The following is a 20,000-nucleotide window of genomic DNA, read 5'->3' on the forward strand; positions in this document are numbered from 1 at the left end:
GCTCTGGTCAAAAGTAGTGCACTATACAGGGAACAGGGTGCATTTGGGACACATCCCTTCTATCCTGCCATGGGCCCGGGCTCCCTATTGGAGAATAGTCCAAGCAAGAGTTTTTAAATTAAAAACAGGAAAGAAGAGCACCAGTAACATACAGAATTAAAACATTTTAACACACAGGTTAAAAACAGCCAACACTTTGGATGATTCCATAGCTGTTTCTTTCTTCTTCTCAATGTCACCATCTCTTTGGCCGCGTCCCTGACTGTACCATATTCCTTAAATAGTCCACTACTGTTGAGCAGAGCAGAATGTACGGGCAAGTGTGGGCCTGGGTCAGAAAGTGCACTATGTAGGGAATAGGGTGCCATCTGGGAAATCGGTTCAGTCTGTGTCTGGTATTGTCTCTGGGGGTGATTGGATCCAGGGTATTGTCCCTGTAGGTGGGACTCATGCAGGTAGCTATACGTCCAGGATCTCATCGGCCGTACCTCCGCATCGTAACCTGTAGCGCCCCGTTCTCCAGCTGATGGTGGGATCCCACAGGGCCGATAGAAAGATCTGGATGGTCATGGACTCTCTGATGAACCAGGCAACAGCGTAGTCCAGTTTGGAGAAGGCCGGCGCACCGCCCTGTGAGATGAAATAAAGGAATATTTCTTTCCGGCTACAGCGTTATTCTCCATGTGTCTGTCTCAAGGTACAGGAAGTCGTCGCTACTCGAGTCTCTTGACTTTCGACTTTCGATCTCTGGCTGGCTCTAGCTAGCACTGGGCTGCACAGATTAAACCTCTCTGGCTCTAGCTAGCACTGGGCTGCACAGATTAAACCTCTCTGGCTCTAGCTAGCACTGGGCTGCACAGATGAAACCTCTCTGGCTCTAGCTAGCACTGGGCTGCACAGATTAAACCTCTCTGGCTCTAGCTAGCACTGGGCTGTACAGATTAAATCTCTCTGGCTCTAGCTAGCACTGGGCTGTACAGATTAAACCTCTCTGGCTCTAGCTAGCACTGGGCTGTACATATTAAACCTCTCTGGCTCTAGCTAGCACTGGGCTGTACAGATTAAACCTCTCTGGCTCTAGCTAGCACTGGGCTGTACATATTAAACCTCTCTGGCTCTAGCTAGCACTGGGCTGCACAGATTAAACCTCTCTGGCTCTAGCTAGCACTGGGCTGTACAGATTAAACCTCTCTGGCTCTAGCTAGCACTGGGCTGTACATATTAAACCTCTCTGGCTCTAGCTAGCACTGGGCTGCACAGATTAAACCTCTCTGGCTCTAGCTAGCACTGGGCTGTACAGATTAAACCTCTCTGGCTCTAGCTAGCACTGGGCTGTACATATTAAACCTCTCTGGCTCTAGCTAGCACTGGGCTGTACAGATTAAACCTCTCTGGCTCTAGCTAGCACTGGGCTGCACAGATTAAACCTCTCTGGCTCGAAGCTGGATGTACAACGAAGCTGGATGTAGTCAGAGATGAACCATACTAGACAGTGTGTGTGTGTGTGTGTGTGTGTGTGTGTGTGTGTGTACCTGAACTCCTCGGAGCTGGATGTAGTCAGAGATGAACCACGCCAGACAGTGGCACATGAAGAAGACCATAATATCCCAGTGGAACACGTGATGCGCGGCCCAGCCAATGATCAGGCTGGCTAGGAAACACTCTGAGATGGGCTCACAGATGGTGGCGGGGAGCATGTTGATACGAAGCTTGGCCCATCTGAGAGGGAGGATCAGACAGCATAGTAGAAACTGAAGAATTTTCCCCCAAATGTAGCAGGCCAGTCAGTGGACTTCAAATGGACTACTAAGAGACTAATACAACAACTAAATAAACATGCTGATATAAACTAGAACAATGTGTTGAACTCAGTTCCTGGAGGGCTGTGTCTGCTGTGGTCTTCACGGATCCATCAAGTCCAAAGAAGAGCAAAATCACACAGACCGTGGCCCTCCAGGGAACTCGGTTCCCACAGACCCGTGGCCCTCCAGGGAACTCGGTTCCCACAGACCCGTGGCCCTCCACGGAACTCGGTTCCCACAGACCCGTGGCCCTCCAGGGAACTCGGTTCCCACAGACCCGTGGCCCTCCAGGGAACTCGGTTCCCACAGACCCGTGGCCCTCCAGGGAACTCGGTTCCCACAGACCCGTGGCCCTCCAGGGAACTCGGTTCCCACAGACCCGTGGCCCTCCAGGGAACTCGGTTCCCACAGACCCGTGGCCCTCCAGGGAACTCGGTTCCCACAGACCCGTGGCCCTCCAGGGAACTCGGTTCCCACAGACCCGTGGCCCTGCGGGGAACTCAGTTTGACACCCCTGCTCTAGAACAATGGGTGTGTGAGACACTTTATAGCTCTGGGTCTTCCACTATGAGATACGGGGACAAACACAAAGCCCCGATGGCTTACCTGATCATTCGGGACTGGAACTGAGCAATCGAATAGGACCCAGAGTTCTGCATGGCTACCTGTGTTGCCATGGAGAATTTCCATCCCCTGTGAGAAAAGGGAGGGACAAAGGAAACAGTGAGCCTTCAGTTAAAAAGGGAAGCTCAAGTTGCAATCACTCCCATTGATTGTCAGCTAGCAGTGGTTTGGGTTAAATTAGCTTGCGTTTCTAGTGTTGGTTTACAGAAAACTGACCGTGGATTACAGTTTGTCCTGGCCTATATTCAGGGTGAGGAGCCTTCATCATGGACTTCCCGTTTAACACCTATAGTAGGACCTGGACCACAGCCATACACTATTTTTTTTCAGGGTAGCCCAATTGAGACCAGGGTCTCATTCCAATGGAAGCGCATCAATAAACCATACCACAGCATGATCAATTACTGATGTTTAGTGGCACGATAATCAATAAAACACGCCACCGTGTTGGGGGAGGACTAGATGCGGGCCACCGTGTTGGGGGAGGACGAAAGACGGGCCACGGTGTTGGGGGAGGACGAAAGACGGGCCACCGTGTTGGGGGAGGACTAGAGACGGGCCACCGTGTTGGGGGAGGACGAGAGACGGGCCACCGTGTTGGGGGAGGACGAGAGACGGGCCACCGTGTTGGGGCAGGACGAGAGACGAGCCACCGTGTTGGGGCAGGACGAGAGACGGGCCACCGTGTTGGGGCAGGACGAGAGACGGGCCACCGTGTTGGGGCAGGACGAGAGACGGGCCACCGTGTTGGGGCAGGACGAGAGACGGGCCACCGTGTTGGGGGAGGACTAGAGACGGGCCACCGTGTTGGGGGAGGACTAGAGACGGGCCACCGTGTTGGGGGAGGACTAGAGACGGGCCACCGTGTTGGGGGAGGACTAGAGACGGGCCACCGTGTTGGGGGAGGACTAGAGACGGGCCACCGTGTTGGGGGAGGACTAGAGACGGGCCACCGTGTTGGGGGAGGACTAGAGACGGGCCACCGTGTTGGGGGAGGACGAGAGGCGGGCCACCGTGTTGGGGGAGGACGAGAGGCGGGCCACCGTGTTGGGGGAGGACGAGAGGCGGGCCACCGTGTTGGGGGAGGACGAGAGGCGGGCCATCGTGTTGGGGGAGGACGAGAGGCGGGCCACCGTGTTGGGGGAGGACGAGAGGCGGGCCACCGTGTTGGGGGAGGACGAGAGGCGGGCCACCGTGTTGGGGGAGGACGAGAGGCGGGCCACCGTGTTGGGGGAGGACGAGAGGCGGGCCACCGTGTTGGGGGAGGACTAGAGACGGGCCAGCGTGTTGGGGGAGGACTAGAGACGGGCCAGCGTGTTGGGGGAGGACTAGAGACGGGCCAGCGTGTTGGGGGAGGACTAGAGACGGGCCAGCGTGTTGGGGGAGGACTAGAGACGGGCCAGCGTGTTGGGGGAGGACGAGAGGCGGGCCACCGTGTTGGGGGAGGACGAGAGGCGGGCCACCGTGTTGGGGGAGGACGAGAGGCGGGCCACCGTGTTGGGGGAGGACGAAAGACGGGCCAGCGTGTTGGGGGAGGACTAGAGACGGGCCACCGTGTTGGGGGAGGACTAGAGACGGGCCACCGTGTTGGGGGAGGACTAGAGACGGGCCACCGTGTTGGGGGAGGACTAGAGACGGGCCACCGTGTTGGGGGAGGACTAGAGACGGGCCACCGTGTTGGGGGAGGACGAGAGGCGGGCCACCGTGTTGGGGGAGGACGAGAGGCGGGCCATCGTGTTGGGGGAGGACGAGAGGCGGGCCATCGTGTTGGGGGAGGACGAGAGGCGGGCCACCGTGTTGGGGGAGGACTAGAAGGCAAAGATGTAAACAATAGAAATGAAATGGAAAACAAATAGAATAAGGTGCCATGTGACGTGTCAACTCCTCCCAGCGGTAACACAGTCAACTCCTCCCAGCGGTAACACAGTCAACTCCTCCCAGCGGTAACACAGTCAACTCCTCCCAGCGGTAACACAGTCAACTCCTCCCAGCGGTAACACAGTCAACTCCTCCCAGCGTTAACACAGTCAACTCCTCCCAGCGGTAACACAGTCAACTCCTCCCAGCGGTAACACAGTCAACTCCTCCCAGCGGTAACACAGTCAACTCCTCCCAGCGGTAACACAGTCAACTCCTCCCAGCGTTAACACAGTCAACTCCTCCCAGCGGTAACACAGTCAACTCCTCCCAGCGTTAACACAGTCAACTCCTCCCAGCGGTAACACAGTCAACTCCTCCCAGCGTTAACACAGTCAACTCCTCCCAGCGGTAACACAGTCAACTCCTCCCAGCGGTAACACAGTCAACTCCTCCCAGCGGTAACACAGTCAACTCCTCCCAGCGGTAACACAGTCAACTCCTCCCAGCGTTAACACAGTCAACTCCTCCCAGCGTTAACACAGTCAACTCCTCCCAGCGTTAACACAGTCAACTCCTCCCAGCGTTAACACAGTCAACTCCTCCCAGCGTTAACACAGTCAACTCCTCCCAGCGTTAACACAGTCAACTCCTCCCAGCGTTAACACAGTCAACTCCTCCCAGCGTTAAAACAGTCAACTCCTCCCAGCGTTAACACAGTCAACTCCTCCTAGCAGTAACACAGTCAACTTCTCCTAGCAGTAACACAGTCAACTTCTCCTAGCAGTAACACAGTCAACTCCTCCTAGCAGTAACACAGTCAACTCCTCCTAGCAGTAACACAGTCAACTCCTCCTAGCAGTAACACAGTCAACTCCTCCCAGCGGTAACAAGGAAGATAAAGTAATGACTGCACCTGTCAGCGATAGCCTTCGCCATGAAGTAGTCCTCAGCGATGTATTGAGCGAAGGCGATCAGCCCTCCAGCCTGGTCCAGGATATCTTTTCTCATCAGACAGGACATTCCTGTCACACACTTAATACCCGTCACGTTGGCTGAGATGTAGGAGCGCGGGTGGGACGTGCCAAAATACACCTGTTAGGAAATGGAGGTAGATTACTGGTAGGACAGATTACAGATCATTGAGACAGGCCTAAGACCCCTAGACTAGGGATAATCAATTAGATTCAGCCGCGGGCCGATTCTTGCGGATGGTCAGGTGGCCAGATCATAATTACAAATCATTTGTAGACTGCAAATTGTCTGCAATGTGGCCAAACAGATATAATATTGAACTAAAAACATAATCACATTACATTTGTATACAATCACAAACTCGGCAAAAAAAAGAAAACGTCCCTTTTTCAGCATGGCAACAACAAGTTACACCAGGAACATACATTCCCTCCATGAGTTCTCAGACTGTCTGCAATAGGCTGAGAGAGGCTGGACTGAGGGCTTGTTGTAGGTTCTCACCAGTGTCATGACGTTGGCCTCTTTGGGTATAGCAAGCCCATCCCCCTCTCCCTGCCTCCCCCTTTCCTCCTTCAACTAAGCTGCTGTGGTCAGAGAGGTCGTAAATTCCTGAGAAGACCTCATGGACACACAGTTATAGAGAGTAGTTTTTCATGGAGACAAAGGAAATCCTTCCACCTCACAGAACTTGAGGTACGAACACATTTCATGTTCCAGAGAAAGTATAAAAGATCAGTGAAGAATCCAGCTACGAACTGGTCCGTTTGTCACAACTTGGGAAGCTCATGGGAGACGGTGTGGCCACATTACCATAACGCTGTTTATATAATAGCCCCAGATATGAGGTTTACATCTAATTGTTGTATAAGATGAATGAGTGAGGATGATACTGTTTGCACAATTGTACAATGTGATTTTAGACTGTTTAATGAAGGAAAACTCAAAAAGGGAATTGGAGTTAACTAAATCAGAGGACCGCCTCTGAGCCCAATTAAAGTCAGACATCCTGGGACAGGCCCTTTTCTGCCATTCTGAATAAAACTCAACTTTGAGAAATTATCAGCAGACCATGTTTTTCTCCATTAGGAGGGGGACTAAAGATTTTCGACCATTGCTGAATCTTTTAACCATACCACGTGGTTAAACTCTTAGACTATCGATAGCGACAGAATAAGAACAAGTCTTTGATACTAATTACTAGTCTGCAGCTAGGAATTCGGTATGATTGAACGCGAAGAACGACAACCACCGAAACACCCATTCTATAACGAATGTCACTCTGAACAATCCCCTCTAACCACAACAGAGGGAGAGAGGGAGAGAGACGGACAAATCTACAAAATAAATGAACTTCTCACCAGCGATCAATACGACACACCGAGCGTAAATATATATATTGATTGCAATTGTTTCCGACTGAGTGAGCGTTCATGTGTAAAGAGTTAGCATTTTAATTGTTATAGTTACCACCTTGTAGTGACTTCTTAGTCGACCCCCACTTCCTTTTTGTCTAACAAGCCACCATGCCGGTTTAGCCCACTAGGGCACATCCTCCTATCACCACATTTACCTTGTTTGTTTGTTAATGCATTTCTGTGAATTACTTAGTTAGTAATAAATAAATGATTTAAGACAATTGATGTATGGATGACATAGTGAAGACTGGGTTCGTGCAGATAAACAACAATTTACGACGTTTGGAATGAGACTAACGTGAAGTAAAGCAAATAATTAATTAATTTGAAGACTAATTGATCAGATAAAATATCAGAAAAGTTATTATAGGAAATGATAACTTTGTAATCTGAATATTTTTCCTTGGTGCCCCAATTTCATAGTTAATTAGTTACATGATTAATCAGTTGATCGCATAGTAACTAATTACAGAGAATCTTTGATAAAAACTATCAGTCTTCAGTTAATGATAGTACAGACACGACATCAGGCAGGTTCACACCAGACATCACAGGCAACAACGTCGCCTATTGGCACAAATCCACCGTTGAGTCGCGGTTTTGTCTCACCAGGGCTGATGGTCGGATTCGCGTTTATCGTCGAAGGAATGAGCGTAACACCGAGGCCTGTAATCTGGAGCGGGATCAATTTAAAGATGGAGGGTCCGTCATGGTCTGGGGCGGTGTGTCACAACATCATCGGACTGAGCTTGTTGTCATTGCAGGCAATCTTACAGGGAAGACATCCTCCTCCCTCATGTGGTACCCTTCCTGCAGGCTCATCCTGACATGACCCTCCAGCATGACAATGCCACCAGCCATACTGCTCGTTTTGTGCGTGAATTCCTGCAACACAGGAATGTCAGTGTTCTGTCATGGCCAGCGAAAAGCCCAGATCTCAATCCCATTGAGCACGTCTGGGACCTGTTGGATCAAAGGGTGAGGGCTATGGCCATTCCCCCCAGAAATGTACTTGCAGGTGCCTTGGTGGAAGAGTGGGGTAACATCTCACAGCAAGAACTGGCAGTCCATGAGGAGGAGATGCACTGCAGTGCTTAATGCAGCTGGTGGCCACACCAGATACTGACTGTTACTTTTGATTTTGACCCCCCCTTTGTTCAGGGACACACTATTCAATTTCTGTTAGTCACATGTCTGTGGAACTTATTCAGTTTATGCCTCAGTTGAATCTTATGTTCATACAAATATTTACACATGTTAAGTTTTCTGAAAATACACTAAGTTGACAGTGAGAAGACGTTTCTTTTTTTGCCCAGTTTATATATATATATATATATATATCTCTATAATGCGTGGGACTACTTTGGAAAACATTTTCAAAATCACTGGTGTTTTTAGACTTATGTCCATCTCACCAAAAAAGTAAATATTTGTTTTGCTCAGAAAACACGGATAAAAATAAAAATCCCCGCCAGTTGGGGAACCCTGTACTAGAACCTGAAAAAAAAAATCCCCGCCAGTTGGGGAACCCTGACCTAGAACCTGACAAAAAAAACACATATACAATAACAGTCAAAAGTTTGGACACAAGGGTTTTTATTTTTACTATTTTCTACATTGTAGAATAATAGTGACAACATCAAAACTAAGAAATAACACATATGGAATCATGTGTTAAACAAATCAATGTTATATTTGAGATTCGTCAAAGTAGCCACACTTTGCCTTGATGACAGCTTTGTACACTCTTGGCACTTTCTCAACCAGCTTCATAAGGTAGTCAGTCACCTGGAATGCATTTCAATAAACAGGTGTGCCTTGTTAAATGTTAATTTGTGGAATTTCCTTAATGCATTTCAACCAATCAGTTGTTTTGTGATAGGGTAGGGGTGGTATACAGAAGATAGTCATATTTGGTAAAAGGCCAAGTCCACATTATGACAAGAACAGCTCAAATAAGCAAAGAGAAATGACAGTCCATCATTACTTTAAGACATTTAAAGAATTTAAAGAACTTTGAAAGTTTATTTTAGTGCAGTCGCAAAAACCATCAATCGCTATGATGAAACTCACGAGGACCGCCACAGGAAAGAGGATCGCCGCCATTTAAATCCATTTTGTTTGTAGCTACATCTTGTTCGGCCAGTGTTGTGTCAAGTCACTCTGGTTCACACTGACCGTGGCGTGTTGCAGAAAGTAGCCCATCACAACTTTATCCAACTGATCTGTCGCCTGCTACATTCAGGGCATCAATGTTGTGGAGAAAAGCAGCAAAACTGTTGTCGTTCTCGATGGCTAATGTTATATATTTCAACACCACCACCACGGTATAAAGAACAATCAACACATACTGAGTAGTGTAGCAGGAAGCCCTGTCTGTAAGGACACTCACCTGTTCTAGTGTAGCAGCGAAGCCCTGTCTGTAAGGACACTCACCTGTTCTAGTGTAGCAGCGAAGCCCTGTCTGTAAGGACACTCACCTGTTCTAGTGTAGCAGCGAAGCCCTGTCTGTAAGGACACTCACCTGTTCTAGTGTAGCAGCGAAGCCCTGTCTGTAAGGACACTCACCTGTTCTAGTGTAGCAGCGAAGCCCTGTCTGTAAGGACACTCACCTGTTCTAGTGTAGCAGCGAAGCCCTGTCTGTAAGGACACTCACCTGTTCTAGTGTAGCAGCGAAGCCCTGTCTGTAAGGACACTCACCTGTTCTAGTGTAGCAGCGAAGCCCTGTCTGTAAGGACACTCACCTGTTCTAGTGTAGCAGCGAAGCCCTGTCTGTAAGGACACTCACCTGTTCTAGTGTAGCAGGAAGCCCTGTCTGTAAGGACACTCACCTGTTCTAGTGTAGCAGCGAAGCCCTGTCTGTCGGCCACGTAGGGAAGGCCATGGACTAACCCCACCTTCTCCGTCATCTGATAGGCCATATCCGTCAGGGTGTCCGGTTTCACTGGCAAGTAAGAGGACAGGATTGGCCAATCAATCAATAGTTGTCACCAAAAGCTTTTACAAATCAGGAAACGGGGTCAAAATAACTTATCATGGGCAAAGTATTTAATCCAACAGCAGTATTTCAAATCAAATAGTAACATGTTTGTAAGTAGAGCAATCAAAGCCTGATGATCTACAGTTGAAGTCAGAAGTTTACATACACTTAGGTTGGAGTCATTAAGGTTGGAGTCATTAAGTTTTTCAAAAACTTCACAAATGTATTGTTAACTGACTATAGCTGTGGCAAGTCGGTTAGGACATCTACTTTGTGCATGACACAAGGAATTTTTCCAACAATTGTTTACAGACAGATCATTTCACTTATAATTCACTGTATCACAATTCCAGTGAGTCAGAAGTGGACTGTGCCTGTAAACAGCTTGGAAAATTCCAGAAAATGATGTCATGGCTTTAGAAGCTTCTGATAGGCTAATTGAAATCAATTGAGTCAATTGGAGGGAGTAATTTACAAATGCCTGAAGGTACCACGTTCATCTGTACAAACAATAGTATACAAGTATAAAAAACATGGGACCACGCAGCCGTCATACCGCTCAGGAAGGAGACGCGTTCTGTCTCCTAGAGATGAACGTACTTTGGGGCGAAAAGCGCAAATCAATCCCAGAACAACAGCAAAGGACCTTGTGAAGATGCTGGAGGAAACAGGTACAAAAGTATCTATATCCACAGTAAAACGAGTCCTATATCGACATAACCTGAAAGGCCGCTCAGCAAGGAAGAAGCCACCACTCCAAAACCGGCAGACTACATTTTGCAACTGCTCATGGGGACAAAGATCGTACTTTTTGGAGAAATGTCCTCTGGTCTGATGAAACAAAAATAGAACTGTTTGGCCATAATGACCATCGTTATGTTTGGAGGAAAAATGGGGATTCTTGCAAGCCGAAGAACACCATCCCAACCGTGAAGCACGGGGGTGGCAGCATCATGTTGTGGGGGTGCTTTGCTGCAGGAGGGACTGGTGCACTTCACAAAATAGATGGCAAATGATGTGGATATATTGAAGCAACATCTCAAGATGGTCGCAAATGGGTCTTCCAAATGGACAATGACCCCAAGCATACTTACAAAGTTGTGTCAAAATAGCTTAAGGACAACAAAGTCAAGGTATTGGAGTGGCCATCACAAAGCCTTGACCTCAATCCTATAGAACATTTGTGGGCAGACCTCAATAAACATGTGGCTCGAGGAGGCCTTCAAACCTGACTCAGATACACCAGCTCTGTCAGGAGGAATAGGCCAAAATTCACCCAACCTATTGTGGGAAGCTTGTGGAAGGCTACCCGAAACACTTGACCCAAGTTAAACAATTTAATTGTTTAAGTCAACCATAGGCCTCGTTGATCTCTGCACCAGACAGGCTGCTCTTGCTTCCATTATCTAATGGGAAATACATCAGCCCTAGCGATAAGACACACATCAGCCCTAGCGATAAGACACACATCAGCCCTAGCGATAAGACACACATCAGCCCTAGCGATAAGACACACATCAGCCCTAGCGATAAGACACACATCAGCCCTAGCGATAAGACACACATCAGCCCTAGCGATAAGACACACATCAGCCCTAGCGATAAGACACACATCAGCCCTAGCGATAAGACACATCAGCCCTAGCGATAAGACACACATCAGCCCTAGGGATAAGACACACATCAGCCCTAGGGATAAGACACACATCAGCCCTAGGGATAAGACACACATCAGCCCTAGGGATAAGAATGATGAAATTGGAGTAAGAATGCGTCCCAAATGGCACCCTATTCCCTATGCAGTGCACTACTATTGACCAGGGTAGTGCACTATGTAGGGAATAGGGCACCATTTGGGACAGAGTGTTTGTTTCCTACCTCGTATTCCGCTGTCGCAAATCCACACCAGGCCATGCTTTGCCCCCTCATAACCTGGCATCAGGTTATTAATCTTTGGGTTGATGCCAACCTTCTTCCCTCCTGGAATGGAAACAAACAATGTCAGCTTTCTGGCCTGAGGTGTCCCAGCCATAACGACTGTGTCACTGATCGCCAGAGACATTTTCTTAAACCTGTATTCTTTCACTTCCATTTAAAGCAGAAATCCTTAAAATGGGGAAAGTTCCACTTCCTTTTCCAATATTACAACAAAGGAATCACAGCGAACAGCGAACACTTTTATTCTCTGGCGTCATTGCACACGCAATAGAAGAGCAGAATATGTACTGTAACTTGTGTTACCTGCAACAACACAAAAACATGGTGCTGGGGGTGAACAGCTGTGTCCTCCTTTAGGATCTCACCTTACAGACAAATAGGATTGGGAGAGGGTCGTCTGTTCATCAAGCCGTTCAGGGTCGTCTGTTAGACTGAACGGCTTGATGTGGCCATTTAGTTTAACAGATGGGCAGAGAGTATAATGGCCACACCAAGCCGTTAGGTCTCTAACAGATGGGCAGAGAGTATAATGGCCACACCAAGCCGTTCAGTCTAACAGATGGACAGAGAGTATAATGGCCACACCAAGCCGTTCAGTCTAACAGATGGGCAGAGAGTATAATGGCCACACCAAGCCGTTAGGTTTCTAACAGATGGGCAGAGAGTATAATGGCCACACCAAGCCGTTCAGTCTAACAGATGGGCAGAGAGTATAATGGCCACACCAAGCCGTTCAGTCTAACAGATGGGCAGAGAGTATAATGGCCACACCAAGCCGTTCAGTCTAACAGAGAGTATAATGGCCACACCAAGCTTTTAGGTCTCTAACAGAGAGTATAATGGCCACACCAAGCCGTTCAGTCTAACAGATGGGCAGAGAGTATAACGGCCACACCAAGCCTTTAGATCTCTAACAGAGAGTATAACGGCCACACCAAGCCTTTAGATCTCTAACAGAGAGTATAATGGCCACACCAAGCCTTTAGATCTCTAACAGAGAGTATAATGGCCACACCAAGCTTTTAGGTCTCTAACAGAGAGTATAATGGCCACACCAAGCCTTTAGGTCTAACAGATGGGCAGAGAGTATAATGGCCACACCAAGCCTTTAGGTCTCTAACAGAGAGTATAATGGCCACATCAAGCCGTTTAGTCTCTAACAGAGAGTATAATGGCCACACCAAGCCGTTAGGTCTCTAACAGAGAGTATAACGGCCACACCAAGCCTTTAGGTCTCTAACAGAGAGTATAATGGCCACACCAAGCCGTTCAGTCTCTAACAGAGAGTATAACGGCCACACCAAGCCGTTCAGTCTAACAGATGGGCAGAGAGTATAATGGCCACACCAAGCCGTTCAGTCTCTAACAGAGAGTATAATGGCCACACCAAGCCTTTAGGTCTCTAACAGATGGGCAGAGAGTATAATGGCCACACCAAGCCGTTCAGTATAACAGATGGGCAGAGAGTATAATGGCCACACCAAGCCTTTAGGTCTCTAACAGATGGGCAGAGAGTATAATGGCCACACCAAGCCTTTAGGTCTCTAACAGATGGGCAGAGAGTATAACGGCCACACCAAGCCGTTCAGTCTAACAGATGGGCAGAGAGTATAATGGCCACACCAAGCCTTTAGGTCTCTAACAGATGGGCAGAGAGTATAATGGCCACACCAAGCCTTTAGGTCTCTAACAGATGGGCAGAGAGTATAATGGCCACACCAAGCCTTTAGGTCTCTAACAGAGAGTATAATGGCCACACCAAGCCGTTCAGTCTCTAACAGAGAGTATAATGGCCACACCAAGCCTTTAGGTCTCTAACAGAGAGTATAATGGCCACACCAAGCCGTTAGGTCTCTAACAGAGAGTATAATGGTCACACCAAGCCGTTAGGTCTCTAACAGAGAGTATAATGGCCACACCAAGCCGTTAGGTCTCTAACAGAGAGTATAATGGCCACACCAAGCCGTTAGGTCTCTAACAGAGAGTATAATGGCCACACCAAGCCTTTAGGTCTCTAACAGAGAGTATAATGGCCACACCAAGCCATTCAGTCTCTAACAGAGAGTATAATGGCCACACCAAGCCGTTCAGTCTAACAGAGAGTATAATGGCCACACCAAGCCTTTAGGTCTCTAACAGAGAGTATAATGGCCACACCAAGCCTTTAGGTCTCTAACAGAGAGTATAATGGCCACACCAAGCCTTTAGATCTCTAACAGAGAGTATAATGGCCACACCAAGCCTTTAGATCTCTAACAGAGAGTATAATGGCCACACCAAGCCGTTAGGTCTCTAACAGAGAGTATAATGGCCACACCAAGCCTTTAGGTCTCTAACAGAGAGTATAATGGCCACACCAAGCCTTTAGGTATCTAACAGAGAGTATAATGGCCACACCAAGCCTTTAGGTCTCTAACAGAGAGTATAATGGCCACACCAAGCCTTTAGGTCTCTAACAGAGAGTATAATGGCCACACCAAGCCTTTAGGTCTCTAACAGATGGGCAGAGAGTATAATGGCCACACCAAGCCTTTAGGTCTCTAACAGATGGGCAGAGAGTATAATGGCCACACCAAGCCTTTAGGTCTCTAACAGAGAGTATAATGGCCACACCAAGCCTTTAGGTCTCTAACAGAGAGTATAATGGCCACACCAAGCCTTTAGGTCTCTAACAGAGAGTATAATGGCCACACCAAGCCTTTAGGTCTCTAACAGAGAGTATAACGGCCACACCAAGCCGTTCAGTCTAACAGAGAGTATAATGGCCACACCAAGCCGTTCAGTCTAACAGAGAGTATAATATAGTCACATTTTGCAACCCTTTAAAAAGCTACAAATCCCTTTGAAAACAGCCTGTGTGGCATCAACATGAGTCAGAAACATTTATTCTAGTGTCAAAATACACTACAAAGTGTAAATAGGATATTTTTGGTCATGAAGTCAGTCTGGTAGAAAACAGAGATTTGAAAATCTGTGCGTCACAAACGGGTAAATGAAGGTTGGGGTTTTATTTGTCCATTTGCTCACTAACATGGAGTGAACAGCTGCTGTGTTGCTCTCTATCCAATACCACAGACGGTGAGAAAGAACTGCTCAGGAGCTCTGACTGTTTACACAAGACAACACGGCGTCTCTAGGGTTGCACATTTTGGGGAATACGTAGAGGTGGAAACTTTCCTTGGGAATTAATGGGAATATATGTAAATTAATATTAATACTATTTAAAATTTAGATATTTTTTTTGCATTGGATATATTGTCCATATCATATGGAAACGGAAACAGAAAACTTTAACCTTATCATAAGTAGACATAATTGCAAATTATTAAATCCTTCCAATAGAAATTTTAAAAAACTATTTAGTTATGAACTGAACTTTAATTAAATGAGTTGACTCTTCACATGGGATGATTTCACTGAACAACCAAAGAAAGGGAATATTGAATGATCCCCAATGATCCATCGCATCTCCCAAATACATTTTCAACACGCATCTGTAAAATGATAGTCTAGAAACTAAAGCTTTGATTGGCTTCCTCTCAGGCTTCCATGTCTTCTCCCTGGACCTCCTCAATGTTCACCTCTTGAACATCAGACTCTGAGGCCTCATCTTCACCGTCACTTTCCAACCTTGTTGAGGATGGCTCGTTGTCAGGCTCAAAAAGCCTCACATTCACCCGGATAGACAATTTTTCAATCCTTGTATTGGTCAGCTTGTTGCGTGCTTTGGTGTGTGTGTTCCCAAACAAGGACCACTTGCGCAGTTGATGTTGGTGGGATTTGGAAGATGATGGAGGCAACATGGGAAAGAGCCTCAGATCCATGTGTATGGGCTTCAGGCAGAAGTCTTCACGCTTTTTGATGTATTTCAGAACTGCAGTTTCCTCTGCTTGGAGCAACAGTGAAGTGTAATGAAGTGGGCAGTATGGATTTCTTCTCTTACATCTGCAAGCAGAGTCTGAACATCAGACCGGATGGCACTGTCTCCCTCAATCCGTGCAATGGCTACTGCTATAGGTTTCAGGCTGCTTCTCTCCCAAAATATAACATCCAGGAGGATCTTCTTGATGAAGCGGTCCATATTGGCAGACTGTGATATGGCCATTTCTTCCCCTCCAGGAGACTGTCAGACATGATGACAACACCACCCCAACGGGTGTCGCTGGGCAGCTTCAATGTGGTGCTCTTATTCTTCTCACTTTGCTTGGTGAGGTAGATTTCTGCTGTAACTTGATGATCCTTCACATACCTAACCATTTCCTTGGCTCTCTTGTTGAGTGTATCCATTGTTTTCAGTGCCATGATGTCCTTGAAGAGCATATTTAATGCATAAGCAGCACAGCCAATGGGTGTGATGTGAGGGTAGGACTCCTCCACTTTAGACCAAGCAGCCTTCATGTTTGCAGCATTGTCTGTCACCAGTTCAAATACCTTCTGTGGTCCAAGGTGTGTCTGTTGTCCCTTGTGTCTGTGCTCTTGTAGAATACTGGTTGAGGGGTGGAGATGATGTAGTTCATTATTCCTTGCCCACGAACATTCAACCACCCATCAAAGATGGTTGTAATACAGTCTGCTTCCTCTATGATTTGCTTGAGCTTCACTTGAACTCTGTTGAACTCTGCATCCAGCAAATGAGTAGATAAAGCATGTCTGGTTGGAGGGGTGTATGCTGGGCAAAGAACATTCAGAAATCTCTTCCAATACACATTGCCCGTGAGCATCAGAGGTGAACCAGTTATATACACGGCTCGAGCAAGACATTCATCAGCATCTCTGACTACGTTCCTCCATTGAGTAAAAAAAGCACAATCGTTGGACGACGGTACCTGACCATAAACATCCATGCCTTTCTTAAAATCAATACACAGAAGTATATATTTTTAAACCTGCATATTTAGCTAAAAGAAATCCAGGTTAGCAGGCAATATTAACCAGGTGAAATTGTGTAATTTGTCTTGCGTTCATTGCACGCAGAGTCAGAGTCAAGAACATCCAATAGTCAAAGGTATATGAAATACAAATGGTATAGAGAGAAATAGTCCTATAAATACTATATTAACTACAACCTAAAAACTCTTACTTTGGAATATTGAAGTCTCATGTTGAAAGGAACCACCAACTTTCATATGTTCTCATTTTCTGAGCAAGGAACTGAAACGTTAGCTTTTTTACATGGCACATATTGCACTTTTACTTTCTTCTCCAACACTTTGTTTTTGCATTATTTAAACCAAATTGAACATGTTTCATTATTTATTTGAGGCTAAATTGATTTTATTGATGTATTATATTAAGTTAAAATAAGTGTTAATTCAGTATTGTTGTAATTGTCATTATCACAAATACATTTTCAAAATTGGCCGATTAATTAGATTAATATCGGCTTTTTTTTGGTCCTCCAATAATCGGTATCGGCGTTGAAAAATCATAATCGGTCGACCTCTAGTGCCAACTGTAAAGTTTGGTCGAGGAGGAATAATGGTCTGGGGCTGTTTTTCATGGTTCGGGCTAAGCCTCTTAGTTCCAGTGAAGGGAAAGCTTAACACTACAGCATACAATGACGTTCTAGATGATTCTGTGCTTCCAACTTTCTGGCAACAGTTTGGGGAAGGCCCTTTCCTGTTTCAGCATGACAATGCCCCCGTGCACAAAGCGAGGTCCATACAGAAATGGTTTGTCGAGATCAGTGAGGAACAACTTGACTGGCCTGCACAGAGTCCTGACCTCAACCTCATCTAACACCTTCAGGATGAATTGGAACGCTGACTGCGAGCCAGGCCTAATCGCCCAACATCAGTGCCCGACCTCACTAATGCTCTCGTGGCTGAATGCAGCAATGTTCCAACATCTAGAGGAAAGTCTTCCCAGAAGAGTGGAGGCTGTTATAGCAGTAAAGGAGGGGACCAACTCCATTTTAATGCCCATGATTTTGGAATGAGATATTCGACAAGCAGGTGTCCACATACTTTTGTTAGTGTAGTGTAGGCTTCCATGTGTACAGTGTCTCATAGGGGACAAACATCATAAACCAAATGGCGAATCGGTCAGGAAACACACCTCCCAGACGAGAATCTAGTTTTTTTTTAATGACCAACAGAAAAACAAGTGCCAATCAGTGGCGCTTTTAAAGGGATACTGTGAGATTTTGGTTGTTTATCTACTTACCAGTCAGACAAACTCATGGAAACCCTTTTTATGTCCCTGTATACTTATAATACTTCTTTTCCACCATAATTTGCAAATCAATTCCTTAAATATCCTACAATGTGATTTTCTGGAATTTTTTTCCTCATTTTGTCTGTCATAGTTGAAGTGTACATATGATGAGAATTACAGGCCTCATCTTTTTAAGTGGGAGAACTTGCACTAACTAAATACTTTTTTGCCCCACTGTATTTAGAATTAACTAATGAGTTTCCACTTCCTCAGGTGATGAATGAGCACCAATTCAATAAGGCCTTCATATAGTATTGGTGTAAATTAAAGATTAAAAGGCTAATTCGATTCAAATTAACAAAATCACCCCAAAATTCATGACAATCACTGAATAAGGCTGCATATCCTCCATTCCAGCTAGGGCATGTTAGATGTAACGACGTCTTTATTGAATACCATCTCAGGAGTCTATTGCACCTCTTAATAAAGCACTGTGAATTACTTTATACTGACTTCATAAGATAACTACTCAAATGTAGTCTATTTGAGGGCCTCCCGGGTGGCGCAGTGGTACTGCAGATAACTACTCAAATGTAGTCTATTGGAGGGCCTCCCGGGTGGTGCAGTGGTTAAGGGCGCTGTACTGCAGATAACTACTCAAATGTAGTCTATTGGAGGGCCTCCTGGGTGGCGCAGTGGTTAAGGGTGCTGTACTGCAGATAACTACTCAAATGTAGTCTATTGTTTCACGCTGCAGAATCTTTTTTTGGGGGGGGCCACCGACTGAAATATTCCTGCCTTTCATACAGCCCAGTGTGGATCCCTGTCTGTCATACAGCACAGTGTGAATCCCTGTCTGTCAGACAACCCAGTGTGGATACCTGTCTGTTAGACAGCACAGTGTGGATCCCTGCATTTCAGACAGCACCGTGTGGATCCCTGTCTGTCAGACAGCCCAGTGTGGATCCCTGTCTGTCAGACAGCCCAGTGTGGATCCCTGTCTGTCAGACAGCCCAGTGTGGATCCCTGTCTGTCAGACAGCACAGTGTGGATCCCTGCCGTTCAGACAGCACAGTGTGGATCCCTGCCGTTCAGACAGCACAGTGTGGATCCCTGCCGTTCAGACAGCACAGTGTGGATCCCTGCCGTTCAGACAGCACAGTGTGGATCCCTGCTGTTCATACAGCCCAGTGTGGATCCCTGTCTGTCAGACAGCACCGTGTGGATCCATGTCTGTCATACAGCACACTAGAGGACTCAGATGTTGCTAATGAGCTAGAATCAACAGCTTCTCCAAATGGCCTCACTGTGTTGGCTAACTACACACAGCTTATTAATGGAATAGGGTGACATACTACACACAGCTTATTTATGGAATAGGGTGACACACTACACACACACAGCTTATTAATGGAATAGGGTGACACACTACACACACACAGCTTATTTATGGAATAGGGTGACATACTACACACACACACAGCTTATTTGTGGAATAGGGTGACACACTACACACACACACAGCTTATTTATGGAATAGAGTGACACACTACACACAGCTTATTTATGGAATAGGGTGACACACTACACACACACAGCTTATTCATGGAATAGGGTGACACACTACACACACACAGCTTATTAATGGAATAGGGTGACATACTACACACACACAGCTTATTCATGGAATAGGGTGACACTACACACACACAGCTTATTTATGGAATAGAGTGACACACTACACACACACAGCTTATTTATGGAATAGGGTGACACACTACACACACACACAGCTTATTTATGGAATAGAGTGACACACTACACACACACAGCTTATTTATGGAATAGGGTGACACACTACACACACACAGCTTATTTATGGAATAGAGTGACACACTACACACACACAGCTTATTTATGGAATAGAGTGACACACTACACACTCACAGCTTATTTATGGAGTAGGGTGACACACTACACACACACAGCTTATTTATGGAATAGGGTGACATACTACACACAGCTTATTTATGGAATAGGGTGACATACTACACACAGCTTATTTATGGAGTAGGGTGACTCACTACACACACAGCTTATTCATGGAATAGGGTGAAACACTACACACACACAGCTTATTAATGGAATAGGGTGACATACTACACACAGCTTATTTATGGAATAGGGTGACATACTACACACAGCTTATTTATGGAATAGGGTGACATACTACACACATCTTATTTATGGAAT

General features: G+C 46.5%; 1 protein-coding gene across 1 annotated transcript in view; it reads right to left on the reverse strand.

Moving 5' to 3' along the window:
- LOC139408255 (ceramide glucosyltransferase-like) overlaps positions 1-20,000 on the reverse strand; it is a 41,380-nt gene that overhangs the window by 793 nt on the left and 20,587 nt on the right. Inside the window, exons 4-9 of the mRNA XM_071151937.1 lie at positions 11,532-11,633; positions 9,505-9,617; positions 5,200-5,378; positions 2,409-2,495; positions 1,533-1,719; positions 1-630 (exon numbers count right to left, since the gene is read on the reverse strand). The exon at positions 1-630 is cut by the window's left edge and continues 793 nt beyond it. Coding sequence (XP_071008038.1) covers positions 460-630; positions 1,533-1,719; positions 2,409-2,495; positions 5,200-5,378; positions 9,505-9,617; positions 11,532-11,633 — 839 coding nt within the window. The 3' untranslated portion in view covers positions 1-459. The remainder of the gene's footprint in view (positions 631-1,532; positions 1,720-2,408; positions 2,496-5,199; positions 5,379-9,504; positions 9,618-11,531; positions 11,634-20,000) is intronic.

This window comes from Oncorhynchus clarkii, chromosome 5, assembly GCF_045791955.1.
Source record: "Oncorhynchus clarkii lewisi isolate Uvic-CL-2024 chromosome 5, UVic_Ocla_1.0, whole genome shotgun sequence".
NCBI classification, from domain to species: domain Eukaryota; kingdom Metazoa; phylum Chordata; class Actinopteri; order Salmoniformes; family Salmonidae; genus Oncorhynchus; species Oncorhynchus clarkii.